This window comes from Cervus canadensis, chromosome 13 (assembly GCF_019320065.1).
Source record: "Cervus canadensis isolate Bull #8, Minnesota chromosome 13, ASM1932006v1, whole genome shotgun sequence".
Lineage (NCBI taxonomy): Eukaryota > Metazoa > Chordata > Mammalia > Artiodactyla > Cervidae > Cervus > Cervus canadensis.
In genome coordinates this window covers 40,432,428-40,444,459 of record NC_057398.1, presented here as the reverse complement: position 1 = coordinate 40,444,459, position 12,032 = coordinate 40,432,428, and the positions used below count along the sequence as shown (strand labels likewise).

At 38.0% G+C, this 12,032-nt stretch overlaps 1 protein-coding gene across 16 annotated transcripts in view; it reads left to right on the top strand.

Moving 5' to 3' along the window:
* PRRC2C (proline rich coiled-coil 2C) overlaps positions 1-12,032 on the top strand; it is a 94,741-nt gene that overhangs the window by 56,060 nt on the left and 26,649 nt on the right. For 10 of the 16 annotated variants that reach the window (XM_043486369.1, XM_043486372.1, XM_043486376.1 and 7 more), the window contains exons 17-22: positions 2,197-2,420; positions 6,620-6,774; positions 7,827-8,652; positions 9,055-9,140; positions 10,208-10,396; positions 10,538-10,789. In XM_043486369.1, the coding sequence (XP_043342304.1) occupies positions 2,197-2,420; positions 6,620-6,774; positions 7,827-8,652; positions 9,055-9,140; positions 10,208-10,396; positions 10,538-10,789 (1,732 nt within the window). The remainder of the gene's footprint in view (positions 1-2,196; positions 2,421-6,619; positions 6,775-7,826; positions 8,653-9,054; positions 9,141-10,207; positions 10,397-10,537; positions 10,790-12,032) is intronic. The other 6 variants (XM_043486382.1, XM_043486375.1, XM_043486381.1 and 3 more) reach the window with 2 other exon arrangements.

Genomic DNA, 12,032 nt, shown 5'->3' with positions numbered 1-12,032 from the left:
ACTTCTGCATCTTTTTGGGGGGAGGTTGTGGGTCATGTGACTCAGCTTGTGGGATCTTAATTCCCCATCCAGGAATTGAACCCAGGCCCTTGGCAGTGGAAGCACAGGGTCCTAACCACTGGATCGCGAGTGGCTGCTTTTGCACCTTTAGAGAAACTAGAAGTATACTTCTTGGTTGAACTGTGCAAAGGCAGCAGTCACATTCTTCTCCTGTAGGTTTTTTTTTTCTATTCTGAAAGTGTAAGAGTGCTTGAGAAAGAGGTTAGTGGATCACAGAAGTCCTTGCCTATTGTTTTGTTACATCTCCCAAAGGAGTCCTGTTAGAAATTTGTAGCTTTGGGAAAATCGACACACCCCAGAGGATAGGACATATACAGTGTCTTCCGTTGGGCAGACCATCTTACTGATGATGAGTAGCCTGTCTTTCTTGATTTCTCTCTGGAAAACTGTGGTGTTCACAGGTGCTCTAGGACTTACATTAGTATGTTGTAATCATATTCAGTCACTCTGTACTGGTTTCTAGAGAGTGAATGTTGAAACTTAAGGAAGGATACATTATATTCCCCTCTCAAGTTGCAAACCTACAATAAACCATCTAGCTTACAGAAAGGCCTAGGAAGCAAAGTCCTGCCCCACCTCCAGTAACACAAATAGCATGTCATTGGTGTTTTTAAAAGAATTTTTCTCAACTGTGCTAAATTTGGTCTGTTCTTTTTAAATATTAAAATGCTGGTTATAGCAAATTACTATTTTTTAGTACTAAGAAAATTATAAAGTAGCATTATTTCTAGTTTTAAATCTAGGCTCTGGTACTTCTATTTATAAATTCTCTGCTTCCTCACCAGTAAAATGAGGAGAAAGCAGTAGAACTTTAAAAATGTGTGACGATTCAGTGACATATTTATGAAACAATGTAACACCTGGTATATAGTAAGCAACTATCATTATGGTGTGCCCATTTTTTAAAAAAACAAATCTCCAGATTTGCAGCCTGAGGTGATAAATTTATTCAGACAAAATATTATCTTAATCTGCACTGGTTAGTTACATTTAGCATGGCAAGTTACTATATCAGTCAGTAAAAAATACTTTTGCTTCCTGATAATTTAGAAAAAGGTTCCAGGGAACTAATACTACCAGTTGTGTTTATTGAGTACCAGTTTAACACAGAATTTAAACCTCCCTTTAAAGGACAAAAGAATAGGATAATATACATAGTTACATTAACAATGTGTCACATTTAGAAGAAATGAATTCATAGTTCACATGTTTGAGATCATGCTTTATGAAAGGCTCTTGATAAGCTTTTAGCTTGAGTAATACTATAGATTGAGCTGAAAATGAATTGATAAGCCCATTTTTCATGGTATATGTTCTTGAAGTTTTTATAAAATGAACACAAGAAAAGAATTTGTCAACAGGAAAAAACCCTGTAGAAATACTTGCGGTTTGTGAAGTGAATCGTTTCCATATTAAAACTGATTTTTAAAATGTTTATATATATATATGTATGTACATGTATAAATCTGATTGAACTATTAAGACAAAGACTTGGAAGCATAGAATTCTTTACACTTTTTTTTTTCCATATTCCGCCCTCTTGTGGAGAAGATCCACCAGTGAATACTTTGGACTAGCTTAGATCACAGAAATTTTCTGGTATGAACAATGTTGATTAGATCATTTATAAACATAATGAACATGGTAAGAATAGACACAGTAAGAACCTTCTGGGAATAATTAGAATTCTAGAATTTAATTGCTGGAAAGAACTCTGAGGAGCTAGTCTTATTTCCTGTATTGGGAAGCTCCATCTTAGTAAAGTTGTACCCAACAAAATCACTAAGACATTTCTATCCCACTGTTATTTATTCTTAGATTGAACTTTAGAAACTGCTACTAAGGGCATTTTTCTTTTGATCAAGTATATGGAAACAGTGGGCTTACCAGGTTGTTCAGTGGTAAAGAATTCACCTGCCAATGCAGGAAATGCAAGAGACACAGGTTTGACCCCTGGTTTGAGAAGATCCCCTGAAGTAGAAAATGGCAACCCACTCCAGTATTCTTGCCTGGAAAATTCCATTGACAGATGAGCCTGGCAGGCTACAGTCTGTTGAGTCAAAAAAGAGTCGGATATGACTTGAGCAGCTAAGCCACACGCCACGCACACATGTGAAGCTAGTAACAAAATCTCAGATTATTATTTTGTAGGCCATTTGATGACCAGTCAGCAGGCACAGGTGGTGCTGATCCTGTCAGTGGCAGCTCTGCGCACCATCAAGAAGGAGCACCTAACGGTACAGGACAAAAGAACTCCAAAGATTCCACTGGGAGAAAACGAGAAGACCCCAAACCAGGCCCTAAGAAACCCAAAGAGAAGGTGGATGCGCTGTCACAGTTTGATCTCAACAACTATGCAAGTACGTTTCAGGCCACCTGTGTTTGTCTGTCCATCTGTTAACATTTAAGTAGATACTATAGATAAACAAGTCATCAAAAAAAGAAAGTTGGACTTAAGTAGAGATAGAGACTGATTACGAATCACTGATAGAGCTTTAACTGAAATAACACCAACTTTTACCATACCTGTGAGTGCTTGATAAAATTTTTGTTAAAGATAATCCATAGTTTCACTTCTCTGAAGAAAATAAGTTAACCACTCTTCCTTGCTAAACAGATGTGGGGGATGCACAGAAAACCAAATGAAGATGCTTTGTATATATGTGTTTGAAAGGAGAGACGTGTTAACCTCTCAATGAATTATGATCTTGAGAAAATTGGTATCTAAGATATGGTAAATAGAGAGTAAATAATAGGATGGGAGGTAGTGTTGCTGTGGATAAATACTTTCAGAAAGCCATGGAGTGATAGGATGTCAGATGTGAAGGATAACACAGCCAGAAGGAAATATATGATGAAGATGTTAACAAGGAATCTCTAAGAGTAGACACTCACGCAGACGAATATTGGTATTTTCCATTCATTCAGATGAGACTTAAGCTTGAAATACTGAATAAGATTGCGAGATTTACTAAGTTGAGACTAGATAGTAGTAATGGGAAACTGGTTAGGTACTGTTGTTATTGCGTATGAGAGATGTAGATGAGAGTTTTCTTTCATCTAGTTAATGGTTCGGAGAAGGCAATGGCAACCCACTCCATTACTGTTGCGTGGAAAATCCCATGGATGAAGGAGCCTGGTGGGCTGCAGTCCATGGGGTCGCTAAGAGTCGGACGAGACCGAGGCGACTTCACTTTCACTTTTCACTTTCATGCGTTGGAGAAGGAAATGGCAATCCACTCCAGTGTTCTTGCCTGGAGCATCCCAGGGATTGGGGAGCCTGGTGGGCTGCCATCTTTGGGGTTGCACAGAGTCGGACATGACTGAAGTGACTTAGCAGCAGCAGCAGCAGCAGTTAATGGTTCTTTATACATATTCAATTTGATTTGGTCCCAGTACCTTGACATTATTATTTCTAGACCATCGATTTTCAAAATGGGGTCCTCAAACCATCAACATCACCTGGAAGTTTGTGTGAAAAACAAAATCTTGGGCCCTACCCCAGGTCTACTGAATCAGAAACTCTTGGCATGTGAAGCAATCTGTGTTTGAACAAGTTCTCCAGGGGATTCTAATTCCAATGCATGCAAACTTGAGAGCTAATTCTGGACTACCATTTTAGGATTCACATGGAAAAGAAAGAATCTTAGCTGTATGTTTTAAGAATTTTTAGATTCTTTAGAACTGTGGTTCTTAATAGGGATGATTCTGTTCCCCAGGGGCATGTGACAGTTTCTAGAGACATTTTTGGTGTTGCAGCTGGTGGCTAGATGCTACTGACATTTATATTTATATATATTTATCAGCCTCAGGTCTTTACTACAGCGCGTGGGCTTCTCTCAGGTTGTGGTGCACCGTCTCTAGCGCTCGAGGTCTCAGTAGTTGGTGCTGCACAGGCTTCGTTGCTCCCTGACATGTGGGATATTAGTTCCCTGACCAGAGATTGAACCACGCCCCCCTGCACTGGAAGGTGGATTCTTAACCACTGGACCTCCACAAAAGTCACCTACTGACATATTCGTGGGTTTAGGCCCAGAGATGTTTTATAGTGCACAGAACGGCTAACTCACAATGTTAATAGTGCTAAAGTTAGAAAGCTTTGATTTAAAGTGGTTAAAGTAAGTCCATAGGAAATTTGGATGCTTATCTTGGTGTGGTCCATGAGAAGAGAGACTAGCATCCATCTAGACATCACAGTTGGAAAATGACAAATGAAGATAACAAAGTCCACAGAACATGGCAGATTTGTCTTCTCAAATAGTCGTTTACTAGTTTTTCCAAACAACTTCTGGAATAAGTTTGCAAGGTATTATTAAGACAATATAAAAAGGTAAGTATTTTTTCTGAATTGATAATGAAAATTGAGCTGTTGGTTTTAACTTGTTCAAGTTTTGCATTTCTTTTTTTATAACATTAAAAAAAATTATTTTTGGCTCTGCTGTGTCTTCATTGCTACAGACACCAGCTTCTCGTTGTGATGGCTTCTCTTATCGTGGAGCACAGCCTCTAGGCACACAGGCTTCAGTAGTTGCGGGACACTAGTTTAGTTGCCCCACAACATGTGGAATCTTCCTGGACCAAGGGTCAAACACGTGTGCCCTGCCTTGGCAGGCAACCTCTAAGCCACTGGACCACCAGGGAGAGGTCCTTTAATTAATTTTGAGTCATCTTTAGGTTCTTTAAAATAATCTAAGTTTCCTAAAATTAGTTCCAAATGTTACATAGCACCAGACAAAAACAGGGTGTTGATCACAAAGTATTGTTCTCTTGTCCATAAAGGCTTCACGTAGTTGAGTGAACTGTTCAAAAGGTTTCTAAAGGAGCTCTTTGGCAAGAAAATGAAAATAGTGATGGTATGACTATGAAGACAAGCTTTACACACACTTTCTAGTTTAAGTGAAAAACCAAGACATTTAGAATTATGAAGAGATCTCTTAGAGTGCATAACACCCTTTGAAATATTGAACTAAAACCTTGCTTTGAGATAAGCATATGCTCTGTTTTACACAGTTAATGACTTAAAGATTTAAAACACAAGTAGAAGTGCCATAGGTAAATCAGAATCAATATTTTTCCCCTTAAATCAAGTTTTTATTAACCAGACTAACAGTAGTAGGTTTGTAAAGAGTGAAAGCCAATCTTAGTATTTCTTTTTTTCCCTATCAGTATGTCTATGAATGTGAATTTTTAGCTATTTAAAAAGAACTGTTTGCAGGTAGCTTCCCTTTGATCTACTCTGAGTCATATTCTCTTGCCAACCCCTGCAAGTTATCACCGTTCTGAATGGTGTGTATATCATTGCCAAGCAATTTTTAATTATGTGTTCCGCAATCACAACATAGTATAGGACTTTCCTAATGGTACAGTGGATAGGAATCTGCCTGCCAATGCAGAGAACATGAGTTTGATCCCTGGTCTGGAAAAATCCGACATGCCCTGGAGCAACTAAGCCCATGCACCACAACTACTGAAGCCCTCATAGGGCCTGTACTCCGCAACTAGAGAATAGCCCCTGCTCTCCACAGCTAGAGAAAGCCCACACACAGCAACAAAAGACCTAGTGCAACCAAAAAATTACAGTAAATTAATTAATTATATTAAAAAAGACTCCACCTGCTAAAAAAAAAGAAAACCCATATATTTATGTTGTTTGCAAAATTAATTTATTTGAATTGCCTCACCCTTTTCTTATATTCATTGTGTAAGCTTTATACCTGCAACCCCAAATCACATCACCTGGACTGTTTTTATTTTTCTTTTATGTGTTAATGGGTCTAAATTTCTTATACTCACTAGAATGTATAGGATAATTTAACAAGGTAGAATAATTGTTAGATAATGCATTGAAAGTATATCTTGAATTATTCTTCTGCTGAGTTATTATGATATATGTATGTCTATATCACTTTACATTCCCATGGAACTTTAACATATATTTCATGTTTTTAACTGCTCCACACTGTAGACAATAGTCTGTGTAAACTAAAGGCATTAAGACTCAAAAAGCAGCTTAGCTTGTCAGCAGCATGTTAGCAAATGAGCCTCTCAGAGCTTATTGCATCCTTTGAAAAGGGGAAACAATAGTAATACCCACCTTTTAGAATGATTAGATCCAAATAAGATAAAAGTGCTAACATAGATCTTTACAGCACTATACACATCTTGAGACTGGGAGAGAGAAAGTGTTTTGACTATAAGATAAAAGATTTTTTTGATTTTTCTTTTTTTAAAAAAAAGGCATTACCACTTCATTGCTTAAGAAAAAAAAAAATATCATTCACAGCAGGTAGTTTTAGGACTTGACCTCATAAACAGGGTTAAAAATAAAGTCCCAAAACTACCTGTTGTGAGTGATATACATCTTTTTTTCATATATCTATGAAATCTTCAAATTTTAGTAATGGCTATTTTATGGTGTGGAAAATGGGTTATTTTATGAATTATAAGTATTAGATTTTTGCCTTTTTTCTTTTATTTTTAATCACTATTGGATTAAACATTTGTTTTATCTTTTCAGTTGAAAAAAAATTTCACTTTAAATCTTATTCTATTCCCATAGGTGTTGTTATAATTGATGACCATCCTGAAGTAACAGTGGTTGAAGACCCCCAGTCAAATTTGAATGATGATGGTTTTACTGAAGTGGTATCCAAAAAACAGCAGAAGCGTTTACAGGATGAAGAACGCCGAAAGAAGGAAGAACAAATCATACAGGTTTAGTGTTTCAATTTGTTGCTGGTTATTTAGATTATTGCCCAAAATATACTAGGAAATGGTTGAGGTTTCTTCCCACCTATAAGGTCAGGGCTGTATTAATTATTCAAGTGCTGAGAATGATCTGACTTTTCACAACTTTAAACTGTTTTTAACCGCAGTGAGATCAATTTTAAATAAAATGTAATTACTGTATCTCACTATTTGCCTTAGAGAAGATCGTCTTTATTTCAGAGCAACTTATTTGCCCCATCTTATTTCATTGCAGTGTTAAAGTTTTTAAATCATCTTGGAAATCTAATGAACACAACTGCCATGATCTCTAATAACTTGCAGATTCTTGACCTATATCAGTTTCTCTTATAGTCTAAATTAGTTTATTTAAATGCATAGTATGAATCAACAGTAAGTTAAATTTTTCTTTTTATCAACCCAAACACCCATTTTGCTAAATGCTGAACCAGTATAAACATAAATAGAGCACATGGGTCACAGTGATAAAGAGCCCTGATAGATTAGAAGGCTTTAAAACAGGAAGTCCTGTAAAAATCCTATGTGTGCGATAATATTGAGTTTAATTGAGCATAGTCCTTGAACTAGGTATCTTCAGAAGTCATTTATTGTTACTGTGTTTTAAGAAGGTAAATTGGTGTGTGCATTCTATATAGCATAACACCCACCAACACTCCCAGAATTAATGTTTCTATGGCAAACAACAGTTGAGTGGAACCAATAATTTTTTGTCAGGTAGAATCAGATTTTGCTGCCAAATGAAATTAGTGCGAATTTACTTAATTTCTTTAATTTCAGAATTGGGGAAAAGAGCTTGTGTACCTGTGTATCAAGAATATATGTTTTTTCCTCTATAGCATATTGGCTTCTCATAATTTAAAATCTCATTAGCAACCTTGATGTTTTTATTCTATTGAGAAGGCATTTTGTAAAGTAAAGGAACTAAATTAGCAGTAGGTAACTTTGTTGGAAGATCTGTTCATGAACTATTACATTTCAACTATGTTATTCACACAAATGATTCCTGCAAATTTTTTAAGGTCTGGAATAAAAAGAATGCAAATGAAAAGGGAAGAAATCAGACTTCTAAGCTCCCACCAAGATTTGCCAAAAAACAGGCTCCAGGAACCCAGCAAGTACAGCCTCCAGCTTCAGCTCTAACCTCAGCTCCGGGTCCAGGGTCAACTTCAGCTCCAGTTCCAGCCACAACCCCAGCTCCAGTTCCGGCCTCAACCCCAGTTCCCCTTCTAGCATCACCCGCAGCTTCTGTTCCAGCCCCCACTGCAGTCCCAGTCTTAACCTCCACCTCAGCTCCACTCCCAACCTTAGCCTCAGCCTCAGCTCCAATTCCAGCCTCCACCCCAACTACAGCCACAGCCTCTTCTCCAGCACCGGCTCCAACCCCAATCCTTGCCTCAGCTTCCTCTCCAACCTCTGTCCCCATCCTTACCTCAGCCTCAATTCCCATCCTTGCTTCAGCCTTAGCACCAGCTTCAGCTCCACCTCCAGCCATCTCAGCCCCAACTGTCCCTGCCTCAGCCCCGACAGCCCCAGCCCCAGCCCCAGCCCCAGCCTCAGCCTCAACCCCCACCCTAGTCCAAGTCCCAGTCCCATCTCCCACTGCCCCAGGTCAGACGCAGGGACAGACTCACAAGCCAGTCCAGAGTTCACTACAGACTACAACACAATCTTCAAAACAGCCACCTCCTTCAATCAGACTCCCTTCCGCTCAGACCCCTAATGGCACGGATTATGGAGCCACAGGAAAACCCATCCCGCCCTCGCAGTCACACAGCGCTCTTACGGCCGAATTGTGGGAGAACAAGGTGGCCCCAGCAGCCGTGCTGAATGACATTTCTAAGAAATGTAAGTGTGCAACGGAGAAGTGAGTGGTGGGGAATGGTGTGGCAGTTGAGAGTTTGTTTTCAGTTTTATCTATGAACTAGATAAACTAGCCATCTCTTTTTTTCTTACTAGGAAGCAGTAACAGTAATCTGTAATCTTTAGCTTCCTTTCTTAAAACTTTTATTTCTAAGACAAGTGTGTTACACTTTTAACAGCCATATTTTATGGACAAAACTTTTTGTTGATAAAACAATGTACAATGTTTTGGGGGAATCATTTATTTTGGTGTGCAAGAATCTCTTTAAATACCATGTGAAAAGTCATTCTTCTATTGTCTAGCTACCATTAAAAGAAAGGGTTAAATGGATTATGAATTATTAACCTCTAAATTTAATGGTCATATTTCCTGTGACTTCTTTTCAGTAGGTCCCATTAGTCCACCACAGCCACCTTCCGTCAGTGCGTGGAATAAGCCCCTAACATCATTTGGATCAGCTACTTCATCAGAGGTAGGAGCAGATTTAGTAATGGCTTTTGTGGGGTTATTGTGGCAGTTTTCTTAAAAACAGTTACTCACACTTTGGCCTGTATCAGAATCACCTGGAGAGCTTAATTCCTGATCCTCAGACTACATATTTGCTCTGCAAGAAACACCTTCCACTAATCTTGTATTTTAGATTCAGTTTCAGTGTGACCTCTTAGGGACCTTTTTCTAAGTGATTTAACCATATTTTAATTGTTGCACATCTTTTATCTAAACTTGTTACTTATTTTCTTTATCCATGATAATGCAAATTCTGCAAGTTAGATTGGTAGTGTCTGCCTGGATCAGCAGCTAGCGCAAACAAGGTGTTACATAAATTAGAAGTTTAATTGATGAATTCCTAGGGTGTGTGCACTCCATTACCAGTCACAAAGTGCTTTCATGTATATTTTTATTTTCAGAGCAGAAGTGGGTGACACTGGGATTCCTGTCTTTTTTCTGCTCCTCCATTAATTCATTCATCTATTTGTTGCTGTATTTGTTGTTTTATATTTGTTTTAAATGATTTTTTACATTTAAGTTGAAGGTGTGATTTGCCCTACAGTTCAGGGCAATTAAAGCCAAAACTTTAAAACTTAAGTCTTGCCCTAGTTTTTATTTTATCAGTTGTTTTCTAATACAGATCAGTAGTGGTTAAAGGAATACTTTATTAAAATGTAACCAATGTTAGTTATGGGACTTTTCAGATGGCGCTATAGTAAAGAACTTGCCTGCCAGTGCAGGAGATGTGAGAGACATGTGCTCAATCTCTGGGTTGGAAGGATCCCCTGGAGGAGGCCATGGCAACCCACTCCAGTATTCTTGCCTGGAGAATCCCACGGACAGAGGAGCCTGATGGGCTACAGTCCATGGGATTGCAAAGAGTCGGACATTACTGAAGCGACTAGCATGTATGCATTATCAATTAATCTCAATTAGATGTAGATTGCTTCAAACCTTCTATTGTACTTTTAAAATCTGTAGTATTACATAAATCATTCAGTCAAATTTGAACTCTACTTTGAAGCAAGTTTTTAAATGTACTTTTGCTAGGGAACAAAGAATAGCCAAGAAAGTGGAGTTGAAATTGGAATTGACACAATTCAGTTTGGTGCTCCAGCTTCAAATGGGAATGAAAATGAAATTGTTCCTGTGCTTTCGGAAAAAACTACCGACAAAATATCTGAGCCTAAAGAACAACGGCAGAAGCAGCCACGGGCAGGCCCTATCAAAGCCCAGAAGGTAAATACCGTTTGTGTTCCAGATATAATTGTATGAAAGCCACTAACATATAAGGAGAATAAAAAAGTTTTTTAATTGGATTTAGTTTTCGATGAAATGTCTTTGATCATGACATGTTTTTGTCATAAACGTTGAATTTAGCTTCCAGATTTGAGTCCAGTTGAAAACAAAGAACATAAACCTGGTCCTATTGGAAAGGAACGTTCATTAAAAAATAGAAAAGTAAAAGACGCCCAACAGGTGGAGCCGGAAGGACAAGAGAAACCAAGTCCTGCTACAGTCAGAAGTACAGATCCTGTGACAACAAAGGAAACCAAAGCAGTTTCAGAAATGTCTACTGAAATAGGAACAATGATCTCAGTTTCATCCACAGAATATGGCACTAATGTGAAGGTAAGCAACAGGCAGTGATTACCAAGTCAGTTGATGCAAGCCAGGTCTAATTATGAATGGGGAAAACATCAGCAATACAGTTTTGTTTTTTTTTTTTGGTTGAGGCATGTAGTTCTGTAGCTTATATGGGTTATTATTTCTACAGAGGTTTTATTTCATGGTGTGCATATGTGATCTAAAATTCCTTACAGTAAATTATTTCTTTCTGTGGAGACTAACTCCTAATTCTGGACTATTGGGTAGTTTAAAGTGAAAAATTATTTACACAAGATCAGAATGCTTTTCAGTGAGTTTATAGACTTTGAAAGAATTGCTGTATATTTCTTTTTATTTTGTTAATGGATGTAATGGACCCCCTCCTTATCTTGCACACTAATGAGATTCTGAGGTCAGGAAATAACATGACTCCAGTTACTAAGAGAGGGAAAAGGAAATGGCAGCCCACTCTAGTACTCTTGCCCGGAAAATTCCATAGACAGAGGAGCCTGGTAAGCTACAGTCTATGGGGTTTCAAAGAGTCAGACACGACTGAGTGACTTCACAAGCCAGAGTAACTCCAGTATAGCCAGTTTTCTTCCAGAGTTGGAACAAGTCTTGTTTTATTGGTTGAGCACCAGAGGAATGACTGACTTGCATTTAGGGTCTACATTGAATGGAAAAACGCGTATCTTTAAAAATACTCATTAAGGCAAGATAACACTGAGTGACTTATGGGGACTGACACTTGTGGGAGTAGCAAATTTATATCTGCCATTTGGTGTTCACTCTGGAACATATGCTCACTGAAAAGAAAGGTGGATGGAACCTTTCATGTTACTTGAATATTTTCTCTTTTTAATTGCCATGCAGCTCAGTTCATGGAGGTAAAAAGCTCATGTGATCTAACTCTACCATGTTTAAAGGAGAGATTCATGATGATAAACAGAGTTTATCCTAAAATCTAATTGTGACAACTAAATCTTGACATTCATTTATCCATGTTTTATTCTGAAGAAAACAAAAAATCAATAGTTGAAAGTAAGCTATAGAGTTGAGTATAAGAACCACACAGAGTTATGTTAGAAATCCACAGAAGTATTTGGTACTATTGACAGCCTCCTATATTACAGTATATATTTTAAATGTATAGGACACTAGCGGTGGTTGAAATGTTTGTTTTATCCCACTGTTGGTCTCTAAGATTTGAGTGTTAAGGTTTGCTATCCTCTCCTGCTTTCTTCCAAAATAACTTTACGACTGTTAG